We start from the raw sequence: 25,519 nt of genomic DNA, 5'->3' as shown, positions 1-25,519 counted from the left end.
TGCCACTTCTCAGCCTAGTTCTGCATCCTGTTAACCTACAGCAGCCCTCCACACCATCCACATTTCCACCAACCTTCATGCCTTCGGCAAACTTACTAACCCACCTTTCCACTTTCTCATCCAAGTCATTTATAAAAATCACAAAGAACAGACGTCCCAGAACCTATCCCTGCAGAATGCCACTGGTCACCGAGCTCTAGGCTGAATACTTTCCATCTACAACCCCCCCTCTGTCTTCTATGGGTCAGCCAATTCTGTATCCAGATAGCCAGATTTCACTGTATCCCATGCCTCCTTACTTCTGAATGAGCCTGCCATGGGGAGCCTTATCAAACAGCTTGCTAAAATCCATATACACCATATCCATTGCTCTACCTTCATCAACATGTTTTGTCACATCCTGAAAGAATTCGATAAGGCTTGTGAGGCATAACCTGACCCACATAAAGCCATGCTGACTATCTCAAATCAGACTGTGGTTTTCTAAATAATTATAAATCCTGTCTCTCAGAATCCTCCTCAATACTCTGCCAAACACTGACATAACACTCACAGATGGGGATTTAGTGATGGTAAAATACCACTAAATATCAAGGCGCAATGGTTAGTTTCTCCCCGTGCCTTTCATTGGAGATTGTCATTACCTGGCTTTTGCATAGCACAAATATTAGTTGCTACTTGTCAGTCCAAGCCTGGACAGTGTACAGGTGTTGTTGCACTTGGACATGGACTGCTTCAAAATCTGAGCAGTTGCGAATTATGCTGAACATTGCACAATGATCAGTGAACCTATTTATGACCTTAACCTGGAGGGAAGATCATTGATGAAGCAGCTAAAAGTGGTGGGGCATTTGATAATGCCCTGGGAATGCCTACAGAGATATCCTGGAGCAGAGCTGGCTGACCTTCAATATCCACAACTATTCTCCTACATGCCAGGTATGACTCCAACAGGTGGAACGTTTGTCCTCATTCTTATTGATTACTGTTCTGCTCTGGTTCCTTGATGCCATACTTGGTCAAATGTGGCTGTGACATCAAGAGCAAACACTCTCAGCTCACCTCTGGAATTCAAGCTTTTTGATCTGTGTTTGAACTGAGGTTGTAACAATGTCAGAACTGGTGCTGGTGGAACCCAAACTGTGTAACAGCGAGCAGGACATTGTTAAGCAAGTGTTGCTTGATGACACTGCTGATGATACTGTGATGATAGCACCTTCTTATCACATTACTGACATCTGAGAGTGGACTGATGATGCGGTAATTGACAGGATTAGATACATCTTGTTTTTTGTGGATAGGACACACCTGGGTAATTTTCCATATTGTTGGGTAGATGCCAGTGTCAAAGCTATATTAGGGTAGCTTGGCTGGAGCTCAGCAACTTGAATACATTTCTTCAGTAACATTGCTGGGTTGCAGTCAGGGCTCATAGCCTTTGCAGTATCCAGTGCCACAGTGATATGACATGGAGTGAACTGAATTGGTTCAAATGGTATCCACAATGTTGTAGGTCTCTGGAGAAGACTGAGATGGATGGCAATTCAGGCTGAAAATGGTTCAACCTTATCTTCTGCATTGATGTGCTAAACTTTCCCATCACTGAGAGGATTTCGGATATTTACGGAGCCTCTTCCACCAGTCAGTAATAGAGTCATAGAGATGTACAGCATGGAAATAGACCCTTCGGTCCAAATCATCCATGCCGACCAGATATCCCAACCCAATCTAGTCCCACCTGCTAGCACCTGGCCCATATCCCTCCAAACCCTTCCTATTCATATACCCATCCAAATGCCTCTTAAAGATTGCAATTGTAAAAGCCTCCACCACATCCTCTGGCAGCTCATTACATACACGTACCACCCTCTGCGTGAAAAAGTTGCCACTTTGGTCTTTTTTATATCTTTCCCCTCTCACCCTTTTCCCTATGTCCTCTAGTTCTGGACTCCCCCATCCCAGAGAAAATACTTTGTCTATTTATCCTATCCATGCCACTCATGATTTTGTAAATCTCTATAAGGTCACCCCTCAGCCTCCAACACTCCAGGGAAAACAGCCCCAGCCTATTTAACCTCTCCCTATAGGTCAAATCCTCCAACTCTGGCAAAATCCTTGTAAATCTTTTCTGAACCATTGCAAATTTCACAACATTTTTCCAATAGGAAGGAGACGAGAATTGCATGCAGTATTCCAACAATGGCCTAATCAATGTCCTCTACAGCTGCAACATGACCTCCCAACTCTTGTACTCCATACTCTGACCAATAAAGGGAAGAATATCAAACACCTTCTTCACTATCCTGTCTCACTGTGACTCCACTTTCAAGGAGCTATGAACCTGCTCTCCAAGGTCTCTTTGTTCAGCAACACTCCCTAGGACCTTACTATTAAGTGTATAAGTTTTGCTAAGATTTGCTTTTCCAAAATGCAGCACCTCACATTTATCTAAATTAAACTCCATCTGCCACTTCTCAACCCATTGGCCCATGTGATCAAGATCCTGTTGTAATCGGAGGTAACCTTCTTCGTTGTCCACTGAACCTCCAATTTTGGTGTTATATAAAAACTTACTAACTATATCTCTTGTTTAATTGTCCACCGTCTTCATGACTGGTGTGGCAGAACTGCAAAGAGGCCTGATGCATTGGGTGTGGAATCACTTAGCGTGTGTACCACTTGCTCCTCTTGCTGTTTGGCACACATGTTGTCTTGTTCTGTGGCTCCAACAGGTATTTAACACCTTTTTAGGTAAGTTGTTGCTACTTCTGATATGCCCTCATGTACTCTTCATTAGAACACAGAACAGTACACACAGGAACAAACCATTCAGTCCACAATGTTGTGCCGAACATGGTAAGCATGCCATACACCTTCTTTACCATCCTATCTTATTTGTGTGGTCACTTTCAAGCAACTATGGGCTTGAACCCAAAGATCTCTTGGTACCTCAATCTTGTTCAGGAGCCTGCCATTAACTGTATGCTTTTCCCTAATATTTGATCTCCCAAACAGCAGCACCTCTTGCCCAGATTAAACTCCATCTGCCATTTCTCCATTCTTATCTGCAACTGATCCAGATCCTGCTGTTCCTTTTGACAACTTTCTACACTATCCAAAACTCCACTGATCTTTGTGTCATCTGCAAACTTAGTAACCCACACATCTTCATTTTCATTCAAGTCATTTACATATATCACAAACAGCAGAGGTCCCAGTATGGATCCCTGTGGACAACCATTAGTCACAGACCTCCAACCAGGAAAACACCCTTCCACCACTACTCGCTGTCTTTTATGGGCATGTCAATTCTGAATCCAAGCAGCTAAATCACCATGGATCCCATGCATCTTAATCTCCTGGATGAGCATACCATGTCAAAAGCCCTAATAAAATCCATGTAGACAACATGCTCTACCCTCATCGATCATCTTCACTACCTCCTTGAAAAATTCATCAAATTAGCAAGACATGACCTGTCCTGCACAAAGCCACGCCAACTATCCTCAAATAGGCCATGCTTTTCCTAACGCGCATAAAACCTACCCAAAGAATTCTCTCACCAAGAATTCCTGGATTATCCCTCTTTCCCTTCTTGAACGAGGAACAACACAAGCTACATACCAGTCCTCTGAGACCTCTCCAGTGACTAGCAAGGACACAAAGATCTTGGTCAATGCCTCAGAAATCTCCTCTCTTACCTGTCTCAATAACCTGGGGCATATATCATTAGGTCCTGGGGAATTATTCACTTTCATGCTCTTCAAGAAACCTAACACCACTTCTTTCTTGATCTCAAAGTGCCTTAACATATTAGCATGCTCCGCACAAGTCTCACTATCTTCCATGTCCTTCTCCTGGGTGAATACTGATGCAAAGTACTCATCTAGGGTCTTGCCCACGTCTTCTACACCCAAGTACAAGTTCCCTCGTTTATCCTTGAGTGGTCCTTTCCTCTCCCTAGTTATCCTCTTGTTTTTAATGTATGTCTAAAAAGCCTTGGGATTCTCCTTTTTATCTTACTTGCCAAGTTCATTTTATGCCCCTCTTTGTTCTCCTAAATCCCTGCTTGAGTTCTTTCCTGTTTTCTTTATATTCTTCACAGGCCTTGTCCGAGTTTAGCTTCGTAAACCTTACATATGCATTGAACCTGGCTTGTTGATGTTAAAGGTAAAGTGGGGATATATGAGCTCATGACATTATAGATTGTGATTAATACATACCAGCTTTTGATGGCCCACAGTATCTCATGGATATTAAGTCTTGAGTTGCTCAAAATCTGTCCCATTTAGCACAATGATACCTCTAATCAATACAAATGGAGGATATTCTTAAGGTGAAGTTGGGACTTTGTGTTCACAAGAACTGTGCTCTGGGCTCTCTAAATTTTCCACAGTGATTTGGGGACTTACAGGTGGATTTACTTACTGACTGTGTATTTTGAGTGGGGGCGGTGCAGTCAGGGAAATATTTTCAGGAATCCCCAAACAGGAAAGTTCAAAGTATACTGGCCTAACAGTCTTCCCCTTCTCCTACAAATATATATGTACCAAACATGTTGCACTTCATAGTAATGCAATTCCATTTATTGCTGTTTGGAAAATAACTGATAAATCACCACAATCTCAATCCAAGGGCATAGATTTAAGATAACTTGCAAAAACAAAACAGAAATCAAGTGCAGTAATTTTTTACATAGCCAGCCTTTGTTTCGGAGCTTAAATGCATAGCTTGATACAGTGATGGGTCAATACATTACAGGTAGACAACCCTTTATCTGAAATCCTGAAATCCAATAAGTTCCAAAAGCCTAAGGTTTCTTCGTGAAGTTTTTTTTAATTAAGGTTGTTTGGTGTGCAAACAGTTAACCTAACTCCACACCAACTCAATGCGTGCCACTCAGATGCGACATGGATGGGCATAGCCCAGCACTGGCAGGCCTCAATTCTGTCTCAGTACCCATAGTACTCACAGTGAATCTGCTTTTCGGTAAGATCTTTTAAAAATTTCACCGTCAAGCTGTCACTTATTCCGAAAAATTCCGAATGCCGAATACCAGCTGTTCCCGAGTGTTTTGTTTAAACGATTGTGTATCTGCAATAGTCTTCAATGATAAACTGAATAAATAATTTGAGAAGAAATTAAATTGGATAGATTTGGCAAAAATAAGAGAAGTGGGATAGCTGGATTGTCCACACAAAGAACTGCACAGACTCAATGAGCCAAATGGCTTCCTTCTGTACTGTATAGCTCTTAGAATAATGCAAAAATACTGGAGGCCAATCAGTGTTTCTCATTCAGGAATATTTTTAAAAATTAAAGAAAAAATGAAAGAAAATATTCTTATTTTAGCTCGTGGACAGATGATCAGTCACATTTATAGTTAATACCCCACTGAACAAGTTGTAGTTTTATATTTCCACCAGGCCTTTGTTAATTTTCTAATTTCTGAATTCAATAAGGTTGAATTGCATGTCACCTGGCTAATTCTAAGAATCTACCCTTCTTGATAATTACTTTATAAAATTGACATGTGGTGTTCCCAAAGCACCTCAACATCCCCATCAGAGGCAAAAATAGAAGTTGCTGGAAAAGCTCAGCAGGTTTGGCAGCATCTGTGAAGAGAAGTCAAAGTTAACGTTTCGGTTCCTGTGTTCTGAGGAAAGGTCACCGGACCCATAACATTAACTCTGATTTCACTTCACAGATGCGTCCAGACATGCTAAGCTTTTCCAGCAACTTCTGCTTTTGCTTCTGATTTACAACATTGGCAGTTCTTTTGGTTTTTAACCCCACTAGAGGTGCAGCTTCATTCTTTTGGAAGTCATTCAGACAGAGATCCACATACCAATACACTAGAGCATACCCCCAATGGTACGTTTACCTGCCAGAGCAAGTCGATCTTCCTCACTTTTCTTTTTCAGGTGTTTGATTTCAAAATTTTTTTCATTAACGAGTTTGTAAAGCCGTCCATTCTCATCCCTTAGCTCATGGATCTGCTCCTGTAGCAGCTCGTTCTCGTTCTCCAGCAAGCTGGAAAGTTCAAGGTTTCAAACAAAAGACTACTTACTACAGACATGCAAACAAGGATGGTCAACGGAAGAATCTCTGCTTCATCCAGCCAGTCCCAGACAATGATGATACCTTGGGACCTCACAGCAGATACACTAGCTCCCACCACTCCCAGAAAACCCATTGATTTATAGGGACAGGAGAGAACCCAGACTGATTTAGGGAAACAAATATCTGAGAACTTCTTCTTCAGACCCTGAGACAATTGATACTAGTCCAGCAGCTCACTCAGACATGAATAATTCTTTTCAGTGCCTATCTTTCATACAAGGTGATCTCCACGCCTGCCAGAAACAGGTTCAGATTACTCTTGTAGGAATTCAACAATATACCAGCCACTGAATAAGTGGGCAACCTGTTCCAGAATTACACTATTTTCTGGGAAGAGCTTCTGACATCTAACCTGCAACAACTTATAACTGTGGCCTAGTCCTCCCTAAACTATTGAACTGGAACAAACTGTCACCTTGAACATAATCTATTCCCTTCATCATTTTATAAACCTCAATCTGATCATTCCTTAAAGTTATATTGGCTCATATGATTCACTAAAATTCTTCAAACTGGAAATTAATCTTGTGGCTTTGATTCCTGAGTTGGCTGGATGAGTGCAGCTCCATCAATATTGGAGAAACTTTATACCATCCAGGATAAAGCAGCCTATTTGACTGGTACAAAAATATCCATCTGCCTACCAGTGATGCTCAGATTCAGCTGTGTATACCATCTGTAAGATGGCCTGCAAAAACTCACCAAGGCTCCCTTAGTCAGCACCTTCAAAACTCATGACAACTGCCATCTAGAAAGACAAGGCTTATATGACCCCCTGCAAGCTCCACTTCAAGTCACTTGTCACCCTGATTTGGACATACATCACAGTTACTTCAGTCTAGGTCAAAATCCCGGAACTTGCAGCCTAACAGCACGATGAATGATCTACACCAAATATGATGTGGAGGTGCCAGTGTTGGACTGGGGTGGACAAAGTTAAAAATCACACATCATCAGGTTATAGCCCAACAGGTTTATTTGAAAGTACAAGCTTTCAGAGCACTGTTCCTTTGTCAGGCAACTAGTGGGACAGGATTATAGAACACAGAATTTATAGTAAAAGATCAAAGTGACATACAACTGATGTGAAGTTTTGAGCAAACCTAGATTGCTATCACTTAGAACAGGGATTAATGAATAACAAAAACGAGTTCAATCTGATCAGGGCAGGAACAATCTGGGTAGAAGGTGTAACTTGAATTCAGTTGAGAAAATGTGGCACTGAGAGCTAGCAACAGTGACTATGACAACTACCAATAATTTTTGTAAAGACCTATCTGGCTCACTAAAGTCCTTCGGAGAAGGAAATCGGTCTTCTTTACCTGGTCCGACGGAGGTATGATTTTGCATCCACAGCTAAGTTGGTTCTCCTTTGCTCTCTCAAATGGCCTAACAAGCTACTCAGTTAAGAGTAATGGGATAGGCAACAAAATACTGGCCTTGCCAGCAATGCCCACATCACATAAAAGTTCTTTTTTAGAAAGGAAGCATAGAATTAGAAAACACTCCTTATCATTTGTTCCATTAGATTTCATATTTTCAAACACCATGATATATGATTCCATCCAGTAATATTCTGGTGCAATTGCTTAATCTAATCATACTGAAATAATTACAAACAGATGAATCAACACCAAAGTAAAAAGCAGCAGAGTGAAATTAATTTCAACAACATTCTGTCTGTAAATCTTTGCATTTTTCTATTTCTTACTCCCACTCTTAAATGCCAATAAAAGTATTCCTTTGATGAAGCTAGTCTATATTGGAGCTTTATCATAGCAAAATGTCCAAAAATGATTCACAAGAGTGTTATCAGACAAAAATTGACAGCAAGCTAAAAAAGGAGACATCAGGATCGGTGATCAAGTGCTTGAGATACAGGTTAAGCATTTTACGCCAGATGGACGTGTGATAACTGTGTCTACTATTCATACAGCATTAGCTCAGTTCAAAATACTTCCACTCTGTACAAATTTCCCTGTTGAAGATCCTGTCCAATTTATTTTGGGCAGTTTGACAAAAATCACCACCAGCAACAAAAGACAGTGTCAGAACAGCTCAGAATCTTACAAGTTACATCAATAAAACCCAAACTGATTTCCATAAAAACATTTCCACAGCTTTACAGGATCCGTTAATGGTGATGTTTTGGTTCTCATTAGTAACCAAGATACACAGTTTTAACGTGAGGAGCAGGTGGTTTAGAGGAGATTCGACGAAAAATGTTTTCACCCAGAGGACTGTGGATGTCTAGAACTCACCGAAGGAGGAATAGATGTATTTAAGAAATATTTAGAAAAATACCACAGCATTCAAGGCTATATGCCAAGTGATAGAAAACTTTGTTCCAAGCTGTAAAAGCTGTGTCTCTGTAAACTTTCACTATTAGAGTATGTGAACTAAACTGGAAAATTGCTCAGTGTTTTCATTGCTTACCAATTGAAATGCTGAGGTTGGGTTGACTTCCCTATGCAACATACCTGAAGCGACACCTGCTGGACATATTGGAGCATTACAATTTCTCGGGACAAATACAGTATTCAACCTGGACGCAGAGAGGTCAGTGTAGTCAGTGGGTCAGAAACCAGTGATTTGCAGATATTGGAGTGTCAGAAGCAAAACAAAACCCAGAAAATACTGGAAGCACTTAGGTGCATCTGTGGAGAGAACAGGTGTGAACCTTTCCTTATGGTTAACAGTCCTGTCTCTGCTCAACGATCTGCATTTGAAACATAATCTGTTTCTCTCTCCATGTCAGTTGCCTTACATGGAAATTTTTCAGTATCTTTTCTTTAATTTTCCGATTTACAGCATCTACAGCAATGCTTTAATAGGCAGGACCAAGTTTAACAGCTCTACTTCTGGGGGAAGGTCTAGAACAGGGCTTTCCAAACTGGGGGCTGAGAGATGAAATTTTGGGGTGCAAACTCTGATACAAATAATACTGTTGTGGAAATCAAACCAAGTTACAACAATGCTTCTGCTCTAACAGGCACTTGCTTTCATTACACTCCTCCTCTCCCCTAACCCTCCACAGGTCAGCACCACATAATTTATTCAAAAAGGGAGCCAGCGTGCAGGAAGCTACAGACTAGTTAGATTAACATCTGCCATTGGGATAATTTTAGGAACTTTTGTTTTTATCCATTCATGCGCCGTGGGCCTTGCTGGCCAGCATTTATTGCCCGTCCCCATTTGCCCTTAAGATGGTGGTAAGCTGCTTTCGAGAGCAGCTGCAGATCACGTGCAGTATGTTGATTCACAATGCAATTAGGGAGCAAATTCCAGGATTCTGACCCAGGGAGAAGTGGCTTGGAAGGAAACTTGAAGGTGATGGTGCTCCCACTTTTCCGCTGCCCTTGTCCTTCTAAATTGAAGTGGTTATGTGTTTAGAAAATGTTGTCAAAAGATCTTTGGTGAATTTCTGCATTGCATGTTTTAGATTGTACATAATGCTGTTTCTGAGCATCAGTGGGGGAGGGAGTGGATGTTTGTGGAGATGGTGCTAATCAAGAGGACTGCTTTGTCCTGAATGGTGTTGAGCTCCTGGAGTGTTGTAGCTCCCCATCCAGACAAGTGGGGAGTACTCCATCACATTCCTGACTTGTGCCATGTAGTCAGTGGATAGGCTTTGGGGAGTCAGATGGTGAGCTATTTGCCATGGTACTCCTAGCCTCTGTCTTGTTCTTGCAGCTATTGTATTTATATGACAATTCCAGTTGAGATTCTGATCAATGGTAACCTCAAGGATATTGATGGCAGAGAAATCAGTGATGGCAATGCCACTGAATGTCAAGGGGCGGTGGTTAGGTTGTCTCTTATTGGATATGGTAATTTCCTGGTATTTGTGTGGTGCAAATGTTACTTGCTGCTTGTCAGCCCAAACCTGGATACTGGTTAGGTCTTTTTTTTTTAACATGGACTGCTTCAGTATGTGAGGAGTTGCAAATGGTGCTGAACGTTGGGCAATCATCAGCGAACATCCCCTTCTGACTTTATGATGGAGGGAAGGTCATCGATGAAGTAGCTGAAGATGGTTTGGGCAATGACACTACCCTGAGGAACTCCTGCGGAGATGTCCTGGAGCTGAGATGACTGACTTCCAATGACCTCAACAATCTTCCTATACAGGTAGAAGTGGGTGTTCCTATGTGTCAGATATGACTCCAACCAGTGGAGAACTTGCACCAATACTTACTAATTCCAGCTTTTCAAGGACTCCTTGATAACACACTCAGTCAAATGCAGCCTTGATATCAAGGATGACACTCTTACCTCACCTGTGGAATTCAGATCTTCTATCCATGTTTGAACGAAGGCTATAATGAAGTCAGGAGATGAATGGCCCAGGCAGAACTTAACTGGACATCACTGAGCTGGTTATTGCTGAGCAGATAGCATTGTTGACAGCATTGTTGACGACATCTTCCATCACTTTGCTGATGATTGTGAATAAACTGATGGGGCAATAATTGGCCAGAATGGATTTGTTCTGGTTTTTAAGTGCAGGATATGCCCGGGCAATTTTCCACCATATTTGAAGAACTTGGCTAGGGGAATGGGAAGTACTGGAGCGCAAGTCTTCAGTACTTTTGCTGAACGGCTGTCAGGGCCCATAGCCTTTGCAGTAACCAGTGCCTCAAACAGTTTTTTGATATTGAGTGGAGTGAATCAAATTGGCTGGAGACTGATATCTGTGATACTGGGAGATATGCTAGACCATGAGATGGCAGATTGTGCTTTATATAATTCTACTGCTGTTGATAGCCCGTAGTGCCTCATGGATGTCCTGTCTTAAATTGTTGGAACTGCTTGAAATCTCTTCTATTTAGCACAATGATGATGCCACATCACATATCGTCGTAGAGTCATAGAAATATACAGCATGGAAACAGACCCTTCGATCCAACCTGTCCACGCCGACCAGATATCCCAACCCAATCTAGTCCCACCTGCCAGCACCCGGCCCATATCCCTCCAAACCCTTCCTATTCATATACCCATCCAAATGCCTCTTAAATGCTACAATCGTACCAGCCTCCACCACATCCTCTGGCAGCTCACTCCATACATGTACCACCCTCTGCGTGAAAACGTTGCCCCTTAGGTCTATTTTATATCTTTCCCCTCACCCTAAACCTATGCCCTCTAATTCTGGATTCCCAGACCCCAGGGAAAAGATTTTGTCTATTTCTTCTATCCATGCCCCTCATAATTTTGTAAACCTCTATAAGGTCACCCCTCAGCCTCCAACGCTCCAGGGAAAACAGCCCCAGCCTGTTCAGCCTCTCCCTGTTTAGCCTCTCCCTGTAGCTCAGATCCTCCAACCCTGGCAACATTCTTGTAAATCTTTTCTGAACCCTTTCAAGTTTCACAACATCTTTCCAGTAGGAAGGAGACCAGAACTGCACACAATATTCAAACAGTGGCCTAACCATTGTCCTGTACAGCCGCAACATGACCTCCCAACTCCTGTACTCAATACTCTGATCAATAAAGGAAAGCATACTAAACGCCTTCTTCACTATCCTATCTACCTGCGACTCCACTTTCAAGGAGTCCTGAACCTACACTCCAAGGTCTCTTTGTTCAGCAACACTCCCTCGGACCTTTCCATTAAGTGTCTAAGTCCTGCTAAGATTTGCTTTCCAAAAATGCAGCATCTCACATTTATCTGAATTAAACTCCATCTGCCACTTCTCAGCCCATTGGCCCACCTGGTCAAGATCCTGTTGTAATCTGAGGTAACCCTCTTCGCTGTCCACTACACCTCCGATTTTGGTGTCATCTGCAAACTTACTAACTGTACCTCTTATGCTCACATCCAAATCATTTATGTAAATGCCAAAACGTAGAGGGCCCAGCACCGATCCTTGTGGCACTCCACTGGTCACAGGCCTCCAGTCTGAAAAACAACCCTCCACCCTCTGTCTTCTACTTTTAAGACAGTTCTGTATCCAAAGGGCTAGTTCTCCCTGTATTCCATGAGATTTAACCTTGCTCATCAGTCTCCCATGGGGAGCCTTGTCGAACGCCTTACTGAAGTCCATATAGATCACATCTACTGCTCTGCTCTCCTCAATTTTCTTTGTTACTTCTCCAAAAGACTCAATCAAGTTTGTGAGACATGATTTCCCACGCACAAAGCCATGTTGACTATCCCTAATCAGTCCTTGCCTTTCCAAAAACATGTATATCCTGTCCCTCAGGATTTCTTCCAACAACTTGTCCACCAATGAGCTCAGGCTCACTGGTCTATAGTTCCCTGGCTTGTCTTTACTGCCCTTCTTAAACAGTGGCACCACGTTTGCCAACCTCACCTGTGACTATACAAATATCTCAGCAAAAGTCCCAGCAATCACTTCTCTAGCTTCCCACAGAATTCACGGGTACACCTGATCAGGTCTTGGGGATTTATCCACCTTTAATCGTTTCAAGACATCCAGCACTTCCTCCTTTGTAATCTAGACATTTCGCAAGATGTCACCATCTATTTCCCCACAGTCTATATCTTCCATATCCATTTCCACAGTAAATACTGTTGCAAAATATTCATTTAGTATCTCCACACAAAGGCCACCTTGCTGATCTTTGAGGGGTCCTATTCTCTCCCTAGTTACCCTTTTGTCCTTAACATATTTGTAAAAACACTTCGGATTCGCCTTAATTCTATTTGCCAAACCTATCTCATGTCCCTGTTTTGCCCTCCTCTAGTAGGTACATCCACATACTGAATCAGAAAATTGTCTTGTACACACTTAAAGAAATTCCTCTCCATCTAAACCTTTAACACTATGGCAGTCCCAGTCAATGTTTGGAAAGTTAAAATCCCCTACCATAACTACCCTATTATTCTTACAGATAGCTGAGATCTCCATACAAGTTTGTTTCTCAATTTCCCTCTGACTATTGGGGGATCTACAATACAATCCCAATAAGGTGATCATCCCTTTCTTATTTCTCAGTTCCACCCAAATAACCTCCTTGGATGTATTTCCAGGAATATCTTCCTTCAGCACAGCTGTAACGCTATCCCTTATCAAAAATGCCACTCCCCCTCCTCTCTTGCCTCCCTTTCTAGCCTTCCTGTAACATTTGTATCCTGGAACATTAAGCTGCCAGTCCTGCGCATCCCTGAACCATGTTTCTGTAATTGCTATGATATCCCAGTCCCATGTTCCTAACTATGCCCTGAGTTCATCTGCCTTCTGTGTTAGGCCCCTTGCATTGAAATAAATGCAGTTTAATTTATTAGTCCCACCTTGTCCCTACCTGCCCTGACCGTTTGACTCACTTTGTTCTCAGCTGTACCCGTCTCAGATCGATCTCTTTCCTCACTATCTCCCTGGGTCCCCCCCACCTTACTAGTTTAAATTCTCCCAAGCAGTTCTAGCAAATTTCTCTGCCAGTATATTAGTCCCCTTCCAATTTAGGTGCAATGCATCCTTCTTGTACAGGTCACTTCTACCCCAAAAGAGATTCGAATGATCCAAAAATGTGAATCCTTCTCCCGTATACCAGCTCCTCAGCCATGCATTCATCTGCTCTATCCTCTTATTCCTGCCCTCACTAGCTCGTAGCACTGGAAGTAATCCAGATATTTCTACCCTTGAGGACCTACTTTTTAAATTCCTGCCTAACTCTCTGTAATCTCCCTTCAGAATGTTAACCTTTTTCCTTCCTATATCGTTGGTTCCAATGTGGACAATGACCTCTTGCTGGCCCCTCTCCCCCGTGAGAACATTCTGCACCCTCTCTGAGACATCCTTGATCCTGGCACCAGGGAAACAACCCATCATTCTGCTTTTTCTCTGCTGGCCACAGAAACGTCTGTTCTGTACCTCTGATTACAGAATCCCCTAACACAATTGATCTCTTGCAAGCTGGCGTACCCCCCATTGCATTAGATCCAGTCTCAATACCAGGAACTTGGCTGTTCGTGCTACGTTCCCCTGAGAATCCATCACCCCTACATTTTCAAAAACAGCATACCTGTTTGAAATGGGTACATCCACAAAAGACTCCTGCCCTAGGTGCCGACCTCTCTCACCCTTCCTCGAGTTAACCCATCTATGTGACTGTATCTAAGATTCCCCCCCCCCTTCCTATAACTGCTATCCATCATATACTGTTGCTGTTGCAAATTCCTCATCGCTTCTATCTGTCTCTCCAACCGATCCACTCAATCTGATAAGATTCGCATCCAACAGCATTTATGGCAGATATAATCCACAGTAACCCTTAAACTCTCTTTAAACTCCCACATCTGACAACAAGTACATATCACTGCAAAGGCCATTTTTGCTCCTTCACAATCTACAGACCCAGAAAATAACACTGTCTTATGGTGAAGGGTTTTCTCAATTTAATTTTGTCTCCAAAATCACTCTAACTGATACTGACATAGAATCCCTACAGTGCAGATAGAGGTCTTTCGGCCTATTGATTCTGCCCCAACACTCTGAAAACATCCCACCAAGACCTCATAACCCTGCATCCACCTAGCTTACTTGACTCTGGACGCTATGGAACAAACTACCATGGCCAAGCCACTAAACCTGTTGGAGGAAATGGGACAGTGGCTCAGTGGTTAGCACTACTGTTTCACAGTACCAGGGACCCGGGTTCAATTCCAGCCTCGGGTGACTGTCTGTGTGGAGTTTGCATGTTCTCCCCATGTTTGTGTGGGTTTCCTCTGGTTTCCTTCCACAGTCCAAAGATGTGTGGGTCAGGTGGATTGGTTATGCTTAATTGCCCATAGTGTCCAGAGATGTGTAGGCCATGGGAAGATTGTAGGGATAGGGCTAGGTCGCCTTACCACCTGCCACAGGCTATGTTCTTTAGGGCTTGACACAGTCAATCAGTCGTGCTGCTAGCAAGCCATTCTTGGTAATGAACACTGAAATCTCCTACCCAGAGCACATTTTGTACTCTTGCCAATGTTTTGGTCTCAACTGCTTTTTCTAATAGTGAATTCCACTGGCTCACCAATTTCTGGGTGAAGAAATTTCTCCATATCTCAGTCTTGATGGTTTAATCCCATTTCCTTAGACTGTGACCCATGGTTCTGGACTCCCCCGTGATTGGGAACATCATTCCTGCATCAACAGAAGTGTTATGGCATTTGGCCCATCATATCTGCACATGCTCTTTCAATGAGCATCACCATTTTGTGCCATTCTCCTGCACTCTGTTTTATCCAATGTCCTCTTGAATGCCTCAACTGAACTCACATATCCACTTCCAGGCAGCACAATCCATGCCATGATTGCTCACTGTGTGAAAATGTTTACTTGTGCCTTACATTTGCTTCTTTTATAAATTATCTTCTGACTGTGCTGACTATTTGAGATTAAGATTTGTTACGGTGCAGGGGTGGGGACAGCATTCATCCCCTTGCGGCTCTCCCAAATGAACATCATCACTTTGCACCATTCTCCTGTCTTTGCCTCTTGCACATTGATTGTTTAAAATAGAAACACTGAATGCCCACTTACACCTGCATGTAGATGTGTGTGTGTGTGTATGTATATGTGTATATGCATGTGGGTGCGTATTTATGTATCTGTTTGTTTGTCAGTATATATCTAATTCTGTGCATTATATGTGTGTATATGTGTGCGCGTTGGTATATGTATGCTTGCATGTGTGTATATATCTATCCATATATGTTTATTATATATGCTTCTATGTATCTACATATATATGTATTAGTATGGATATTTGTATGCATCGGTATGTGTATATATGTATCCATGTGTATTATATGTATGCATGTGTAAGTATGTGTGTATGTATGACAAGGGCATTGCAGGCTGGGCCAGCACTTATCACCCATCCCTATGCCCAAAATTTTAGTTAAGAGCCATGTGGGACCTGATTTACATGTAGGCCAGACCACATAAGGATGGCAGTTTCCTTCCTAAAGGACGTTAGTGAACCAGATGAGATTTTCTGACAGTCAAAAACAACAGATTCATGGTCATCACTGGCCTCTTGATTCCAGATTTTTAAAATTGAATTCAAATTCCACAATCTGCTGTGGGCAGGTTTCAAACCAGGGTCCCAAATTACTCCCTAGGTCTCTGAATTAACAAGTCCAACTATTAGGCTGTCCCCTCCCTCATATTTATGAGTAAGTATCAGTATACTGTATGTGCATATCTGTGTGTGTATGTACATTTATATGTCAGTATGTGTGTATTATATGTTTGTATATATACGTTTCTATGTGTCTGCTGTCTATATATATATTATATATGCATGTGTGTGTATTATATGTCTGTTTGTATATACCCTGTATACGTTTCTGTACGTGTATGTATTTACCTTTTGCTGATGTCGGTAGTGCTGCAGATCTCGGCCTTCACCAGCTGCAGCCCCAGGTCTTCCTCCGACAGTGTGGAGGTGCCCGCGGGGCCGGGGCCGGTGCCGGTGCCAGGGCCATGGCCCTGCTCCTTCTTCTCACAGCGTACAAGCGCCATCCTCTGCCTCCTCCTCTGCTGCTGCTGCTCCTGCAGGGCCTGGAACTGCTGCCTCAGGCCCTGGGTCACCAGCTCATCCGCGCTGTCCATCGAGTTAAACCCCCCGCACGGCCCGGCCGCTGTTGCTGAGCCGGCCTTACCCTCTCCCTTCTTGGGACGCGCCCCAGTGCGGATATTTTCTGCTGATTCCCTTCTACCCGGTCGCTTTCGAGGCCTCTGATGGCGGCCGCCGCCAACGTCGCATAGCAACAGTAACCAGGGGAAACGCGGCCTACCTGGCCACCTCACCCTCCTCATCCACTGAACACATGCCCCTCGTCAATCGTTTTTATTTTTAAATCCCACTCCTTTTTACTTTTCCCGATTGTGACTTAAAAAAAAACAAATGCCCTTTCTGCCCCGTCATGGTTCTTAAAAATGTATTTAAATTTAGTCTCATGCAGGCTTTCAGTAACATTGAAGATTCACCATCCATCCTCCACAAATCTGAGAGGTGGCAATTGTCCCCTTCTGGGATATCCAGCCTTCTGTACGTCATTCATTTGTTCCAGTTCTCACCCTCCATCCCAATTCCTTCAGTGCAAGTTATAGTTTATCCACTATCTGCCCTAGGCACCTCTTCCTACGGGAAAAAGTGAGGATTGCATGAAGGGCTCCTGCCCAAAATGTCGATTCTCCTGCTCCTCAGATGCTGCATGACCTGCTGTGCTTTTCCAGCACCACACACGCTCGACCTCTTCCAATGTACATCCTGAACCTCATTCACAGTATTCCATTCACCTCTTTCAGTTCAGTTTCCTCATCACCTCCAGCATTACACACCCTGTATCCTAAACACTTCACTTGATACTAAACTTGAACCAAATCGACTTCTCTCAGTAAAGACCTAATGCATTTCCTTTTGCAGTAGGGTTAGTTAACAGCTCAGTTATGCATCTCTCACTATGACAGAACAGTTAAGGTCTTGCAGGAGTGTGACAAGACATTTGACGCTCCTCAAAGTCTCTAACAATGTAAATCAAATCAGTGTCACCTGTAACTGATTACAAACATGTAAACTATACTTTGTTAAATTCAAGAATTTTTCGCAGTTAGACCAGCAACTGGTTTTCCCTCTACAACATAGCCATGCAAACCACAGTCTCCTGCAATTAAAGGGGATGGTGGCAGCAACCTTCATGAACAGGTCATCGAGCACTGTAAGATAATATGCCCATTCAAAATCACCCAACACAGATGTGCTCGCTTCACTTGACATCCTATAGCCCATCGAATTCTCTCATTTTGGATCTCGGAATGTCCTTTTTTGTTAAAGGCTACTTCATCTCCTTTCCTCGAGGCATTGTAAGTGCTACTCTCTCAAAAAAAACCTCCAATGGAAGCCATATGCCTTCTGGTAAAATGAATATATTGACAAGCAAAACAATGATTTTTTTAATCATGTATTTCTAACACGTGACCCTTGTACTATTTTTCTTTCCACGACTAATGCACATCAGGGTGAAGACCATTAATATTAGAAACAACCACACACCATTTTTTATAGTTGGTGGTATCTCTAAAGCTTTGCTATTCATAAGCCTGTTTCAAGGAGACCATATTCGTAGGAGTCATGATTTGGAGATGCCGGTGTTGGACTGGGGTGTACAAAGTTAAAAATCACACAACACCAGGTTATAGTCCAATAGGTTTAATTGGAAGCACACTAGCTTTTGGAGCGGCGCTCCACTTGCACCTGCAAATAAGAAACATTCTGGATTGTTTATCTTATCAAACCCTTTCAGAATTTTAAAAGGCTGCTACAGGGTCCAGAGTAAAGAACTCCAGTTTCTCCTACTCTGGTAATCATCATGGTAAAATTACCAAAGTACCAAACATCAAGGGTGGGAAGCAGAAAAGAGGAAACTTTAAGTGAGTTAGCTTGACATCAGTTGTGGGGAAGGTGAGAGTTGATCATTGCTGTATTTACAGATTAAACACAAATAATCAGAGTAAGTCAGCATGGTTTTGTCAAAGTTACAACACATTAAACCAATTTACTGGAGTTATTTGAAGGAGAAACATGCACTGCGGATAAAAGGTCAGCCTGTAGATGTACTGTACTTGAATTTCCAGAAGGCATTTGGCAAAGCGCCACATCATCAATGTCTTTAGAACGAAAGCTCATAGTATAGGGGCAACAGATGAACATGGACAGAAGATAAGCTGGCTGGCAAAAAACAGTGATATGCATAAATAGATCTTTGTTTGATCGGCAAGAATGTTATGAGTGGATTCCTGCAATGGGCTGTGCTAGAAAGTCAACATTGTTAGTTACATGAAAGATTGAGGAGCAAATGCACGGTAGCTAAATTTGCATAAGACCACAACGATAGGAACTAACAATATGAAGATAAAGAGGAGACAGATTATAGATGGATGGAATGACTAAGCAAAAAAATTCTGACAGGTGGAGTATAATGTGGGAAAACTTGTCATTATATAATCAGATTTATATAGCATGGAAACAGACTCTTTACCTTACTTGTCTGTACTAACCAGATATCCTAAACTAATCTAGTCCCATTAGTCAGCATATCCCACTAAACCCTTTTTTTTCATTAACCCATCAGATGCCTTTTAAAATGTTGTAATTGTACCAGCTTTCACCACTTCTGTTGGCAGCTAATTCCGTACACGCACCACCCTCTGTGTGGAAAAGTTGCTTGTCAGGTCCCTTTTAAATCTTTCTCCTCTCACCTTAGTCCTTTGCCCTCTAGTTTTGGACTTGTCTATCATGGAAAAAAATTACATTGGCTATTCACCCTATAAATGCCCCTCATGATTTTTATAAACCTCTAGCTTGTCCCGTCAGCATTCAACGCTCCAGGAGAAAATAGCCCCAGCCTATTCAACCTCTCCCTATAGCTTAAATCCTCCAATATCCTTGTAAATCTTTGAGAGCTTTCAACTTTAATATCTTTCCTGTAGCAGGGAAACCAGAACTGAATGAAGTATTCCAAAAGTGGCCTCACCAAATATTCTGTGCAGCTGCAACATGATATCCTAACTCCTATACTCAATACACTGACTAATGAAGACAAGTGTGCCAAAGAAGCTCTTTCACTACAAAGAACATTACAGCACAGGAACAGGCCCTTCGGTTCGCCAAGCCTGTGCTGATCTAGATCCTCTATCTAAGTCTGCCACCTATTTTCTAAGATCTGTATCCCTTTGCTCCCTGCCCATTCATGTATCTGTCCAGATACATTTTAAACGATGCTATCTTTCCTGCCCCTAACACCTCTGTTGGCAACGCATTCCAGGCATCCACCACCCTGTGTAAAGAACTTTCCACGTATATCTCCCCAAAACGTTTCTCCTCTCACTTTGAACTCATGACCCCTAGTAATTGAGTCCTCCACTCTGGGAGGAAGTTTCTTGCTATCCACCCTATCTATACCTCTCATGATTTTGTAGGCCTCAATCCTCTCAAACTCCTTCTTTCCAATGAAAATAATCCTAATCTACTTACCCTCTCCTCATGGCTAACACCCTCTATAAATTAGGCAACATCTTGGTGAACCTCCTCTGCATATTCTCCAAAGCATCCACATCCTTCTGGTAATGTGGCGACCAGAATTGTACGCAGTATTCCAAATGTGGCCGAACCAGAGTCTTATACAACTGTAACATGAGCTGCCAACTCTTGTACTCAATACCCTGTCTGATGGAGGACAGCATGCTGTATGCCTTCTTGACCATGCTGCTGACCTGCGTTGCCACACATCAATTTTCATCAGGAGTTTTCCATTTACTCTATTGTTCGCTCTGGAATTGTATCTTCCAAAATGCATCACCTCACATTTGTCTGGATTGAACTCCACCTGCCATTTCTCTGCCCAACTCTCCAATCTATCTATATTCTGATGTATTCTCTGACAGTTCCCTTCACTATCTGCTACTCCACCAATCTTACTGTCACTTGCAAACTTGTTTATGAGGCAACCTACACTACCCTTCAAATCATTTATGTATATCACGAACTGTGGTCCCAGCACAGATCTTTGTGGAACACCACTGGTCACAGGTCTCCATTTTGAGAAGCTCCCTTCAACTACTACTGTCTCCTGTTGCCCAGCTAGTTCTCTATCCATTAGCTAGAACACTCTGGGCCCCATGCGACTTCACCTTCTTCATCAATCTACCATGGGGAACCTTATCAAATGCCTTACTAAAGTCCATGTATATGACATCTACATCCCTTCCTTCAATCAACTTTGTCACCTCTTCAAAACATTCTATTAGGTTTGTAAGACGTGATCTTCCCTGCACAACACCATGCTGCCTATTACTTATATTTCCCATTTTCTTCCAAATAGGAATATATCCTATCCCGAACTATCTTCTCTAGTAGGTTCCCTACCACTGACGTGAGGCTTACAGGTCTGTAATTACCTGGATTATCCTGGCTACCCTTAAACAAGGGGACAACATTAGCAATTCTCCAGTCCTTTGGGACCTCCCCAGTGTTCAAGAATGCTGCAAAAATCTGTTAAAGCCCCAGCTATTTTCTCTCACTACCCTCAGTAACCTGGGATATATCCCATCCGGCCTGGGGATTTGTCCAACTTAATGCCTTTCAGATGACACAACACGTCCTCCCTCCTTATGTCAACGTAACCTAGAGTAATCAAAGATCTATCCCTAACCTCAACATCCGCCATGTATCTCTCTCTCTTCAGTGAATACTGATGCAAAGTACTCATGAAGAATCTCACTTATTTTCTGTCCCATACATATCATTTCTTCTTTGTAGGGTGTAGGTTTGCTCGTTGAGCTGTAGGTTTGATATCCAGATGTTTCATTACCTGGCTAGGTAACATAATCAGTGGCGACCTCCAAGTGTTACCTAGCCAGGTAATGAAAAGTCTGGAGGTATTATCCCCATGACCTGTCCTACTTGCCTATCTTCTTTTCCACCTATCCACTCCACCCTCCTCCCTGACCCATCACCTTCATCCCCTCCCCCACTCCATGCTACTTTCCCCCCACCCCACCCATAAGACCATATGACATCGGAATGGAAGTAAGGCTATTTGGCCCATCGAGTACACTCCGCCATTCAATCATGGCTGATGGGCATTTCAACTCCACTTACCAGTGTTCTCCCCGTAGCCCTTAATTCCTCGAGACAACAAGAATCTATCAATCTCTGCCTTGAAGACATTTAGCGTCCCGGCCTCCACTGCACCCTGTGGCAATGAATTCCACAGGCCCACCACTCTCTGGCTGAAGAAATGTTTCCGCATTTCTGTTCTGAATTTACCCCTCTAATTCTAAGGCTGTGTCCACGGGTCCTAGAGTCCTCGCCTAATGGAAACAATTTCCTAGCGTCCACCCTTTCCAAGCCATGCATTATCTTGTACGTCTCTATAAAGTGTCCCCTTAATCTTCTAAACTCCACCCTCCTCTAGCTTCTCTCTCTCCACGCTTCAGGCTCTCTACCCTTATTCCTGATGAAGGGCTTTTGCCCAAAACATCAATTTTGCTGCTCCTCGGTTGCTGCCTGAACTGCTGTGCTCTTCCAGCACCACTAATCCAAAAAATGAAACGTCTGGATATCAGACCTACAGCTCAGTGAGCAAACCTACACCCTAAACCTCAACCTTAGCTACAAACCTTCACAAACGTTGCATTTCTCCTTTGTCTTTGAGTGGGCCAACCCTTTTCTTAGTTACCCTCTTGGTCCTTATATATGAAAAGACTTTGGGGTTTTCTTTAATCCTGCTTGCTAAGGATCTGTCATGTTAGTTGTTGGCAACTCAATAGTCAAGAGGGCCAGATAGGTCTGTTGGGAATGAACGAAACTCACAGTTGGTGTGTTGCCTCCCAGGTGCCAAGATCCGTGATGTCTCAGATTGTGTCATTCGGGTCCTGAAAGCAGAAGGTGACCAGCCTCAAGTCATGGTCCACATAGGTACCAACGACATAATTAGGAAGAGGGATAGGGATGTAAGGCAGGATTTCAGGGAGCGAGATTGGAAGCTGAGAGCTAAAACAAACAGAGTTGTTACCTCTGGTTTTTTTAATCCATGTGACAGCAAGGCAAGGAATAGGGAGAGATAGCTGAACACGTGGCTGCAGGGATGGTGTAGGATGGAGGGTTTCAGGTACATGGATAATTGGGGCTCATTCTGGGGAAGGTGGCACCTCTACAAACAGGACAGTCTTCACTTGAACCAGAGGGATACTTATAGCTTGGGTGGGAAATTTGCTGGTGTTATTCAGGTGCATTTAAACTAGCTCAGCAGGGGGATAGGAACCTGAGGTATAGTTCCAGTGCACAGGAGGAGGGGAGTAGGGAGGGTATGGACAGGATTTCACAGTCACAAGAATGTGCTGGCAGACAGCAAGCTGGTTTGAAGGGTGTCTACTTCAATGCCAGGAGTATCTGAAATAAGGTAGGTGAGGTTGCAGCATGGATAGGTACGTGGTACTTGTGTTGTGACCATTTCAGAGACCTGAATAGAGCAGGGTCAGGAATGGATGTTGCAGGTTCTAAATCTTTCATGAAGAACAGGGAAGGTGGTAAACATGGGGGTGGCATGGTTAGTCAAGAACAGTATAACAGTAGCTGAAAGGACTGCTGACAAGGACTCGTCTACTTAAGTAGTATGGGTGGAGGTTAGAAACAGGAGAGGTCACACTGCTGGAAGTTTTTTTTAAAAATAGGCTTCCACAGAGTTCAAGAGAGGTGGAAGAGAGGATTGGCAAAACAGTTCTGGCTAGGAGTGAAAGGAACAGGGTTGTCATTATGGAGGACTTTAGCATCCCCAACATTGACTGGAAATGCTATAACTGTAGTACGTCAGATGGATCAGTTTTTGTCCAATGAGTGCAGGAGGGTTTCCTGACAGTACAGCAAAGGGCTGACAAGAGGGAGTCTACCAAGTACCAGATCCAGTGTAATGAACCAGGCCAGGTGTTTGATTTAGTGATAGGAGTACTTTGGAGAGAATGACCATAATTCAGTTCTGTTTAGTTGGTGATGGAAAGGGATAGGTACATGCCAAAGGTCAGGAGTTCGAGGAGGTAAGGACAATTATAATACGATTAGGCAAGACTTAGGGTGCATAGAATGGGGTAGTAAAATGCAGGGGATGCAGACAAACGTGGAGCTGGTTTATGGAACCGATATGGTGTCCTTGATGGGAGAGAGGGAGAGTGACTTTAGCAGGTAGAATAAAAGGAGAACACAAATTTTCTATAGGTATGGTGAGGAAAAAAAGAATGACGAATGACTAGGGTAGCAATAGGGCCAAACACAGAAGTGGGAAATTGTGTGTGGACCCTGTGGAGATCAGGTGTTAAATGAATATTTCTCATTGGTTTTCAATTAGGAAAAGAAGAATATTGTAGAGAAGAATGAGATACGGGATATTAGACTAGAAAGGATTGAAGCTAGTAAGGGAGACGTGTCCTCAATTCTAGGAGTGAAAAGTAGACAAGTCCTTTGGGCTAGATGGGATTTATCAGAGGAATCTCTGGGAAGCTAGGGAGGTGGTGTTGGAGCCTTTTTCTTTGAAATTTGAATCATCATTGTCTACAGGTTAAGTCCCAGAGGACTGGAGGATCGTATATGCTGTGCCCTTGTTCAAGAAGGGCAGTAGAGATGACCTAATTATAGACCAGTGAGCCTTCCATCTGTTGTAGGAAAAGTTTTGGAAAGGATTATGAGAGATATGATTTATAATCATCTCAAGCAACAATTTGATTGCAGGTAGTCAACATGATTTCATCAAGGGCAGGTCATGTCTCACAAACCTTTTTTTTTGGAGAAGGTGACCAAGCATATGGATGAGGATAGAGCAGTTGATGTGGTGTACATGGACTTCAGTAAAGCCTTTGATAAGGTTCCACATGGTAGGCTATTGGAGAAAATGCAGAGGGATGGGATTGAGGGCGTTTTAGCTGTTTGGATTAGAAACTGGCTTTCTGTAAGGAGGCAGGGTGTGGTGGTTGATGGAAAATATTCAGCCTGGAGTCTGGTTACTAGTGGTGTGCCACAAGGATCTGTTTTGGGACCACTGCTGTTTGTCATTTTTATAAATGACTTAGATAAAGGCACAGGTGGATGACTTGGTAAGTTTGCAGATGACATTAAAGTTGGTGGAGTAGTGGACAGTGTGGAAGAATGTTGCAGGCTGTAGGGTGACTTGCATAAACTGCAGAATTGGGCTGAGGTGGCAAATGGAGTTCAACGCAGATAAAGTATGTGAGGTGATTCACTTTGGGAAGAACAAGCAGGCAGAATACTGGGTCAATTGAAAGATTCTTGGTAGCATGGATGTGCAGAGGGATCTTGGAGTCCATGTACATAGATCCCTGAAAGTTGCCACCCAGGTTGATAGTGCTGTTAAGATGGCATATGGTGGGTTTGGTTTTATTGGTAGAGGGACTTCATTCTGGAGCTGTAATGTCACACTGCAACTATACAAAGTGCTAGTGCAGCCATACTTGGAATATTGTGTACAGTTCTGGTCACCATATTTCAGGAAGGAAGGATGTGGAAGCATTGGAAATGTGCAGAGGAGATTTACATGGATGTTGCCTGGTCTAGTCTGCCGGGAAGGTCTTGAGGAAAAGCTGAGACACTTGGGATTGTTCTCCTTGGAAAGGCAGCAGCTAAGAGGGGATTTGATAGAGACATACATAAGAGGATTAGATAAAGTAGACAGTGAAAGTCTTTTTTTCCCTAGGATGATGTCAGCTTGTACAAGGGGGCTTGGCTACAAATTGAGGAGTGATAGATTTAAGACAGATGTCAGAGGCAGGTTCTTCACTCAGTAGCAAGGGTGTGGACTGCCCTGCCTGCCAGTGTAGTTAACTCAGCCACATTAGGGAGATTTAAAACAATCCTTGGATAACCA

At 42.9% G+C, this 25,519-nt stretch overlaps 1 protein-coding gene across 1 annotated transcript in view; it reads right to left on the bottom strand.

Moving 5' to 3' along the window:
• The window catches only part of ccdc13 (coiled-coil domain containing 13), a 93,040-nt gene extending 76,136 nt beyond the window's left edge, over window positions 1-16,904 (bottom strand). Inside the window, exons 1-2 of the mRNA XM_060825738.1 lie at window positions 16,453-16,904; window positions 5,885-6,033 (exon numbers count right to left, since the gene is read on the bottom strand). Coding sequence (XP_060681721.1) covers window positions 5,885-6,033; window positions 16,453-16,904 — 601 coding nt within the window. The remainder of the gene's footprint in view (window positions 1-5,884; window positions 6,034-16,452) is intronic.
• Between the last annotated feature and the right edge of the window lie 8,615 nt (window positions 16,905-25,519).

Source organism: Hemiscyllium ocellatum, chromosome 5 (genome assembly GCF_020745735.1).
Source record: "Hemiscyllium ocellatum isolate sHemOce1 chromosome 5, sHemOce1.pat.X.cur, whole genome shotgun sequence".
Lineage (NCBI taxonomy): Eukaryota > Metazoa > Chordata > Chondrichthyes > Orectolobiformes > Hemiscylliidae > Hemiscyllium > Hemiscyllium ocellatum.
Note: the sequence above shows the minus strand (reverse complement) of the source record. Positions and strands in the feature narration are given on the sequence as shown.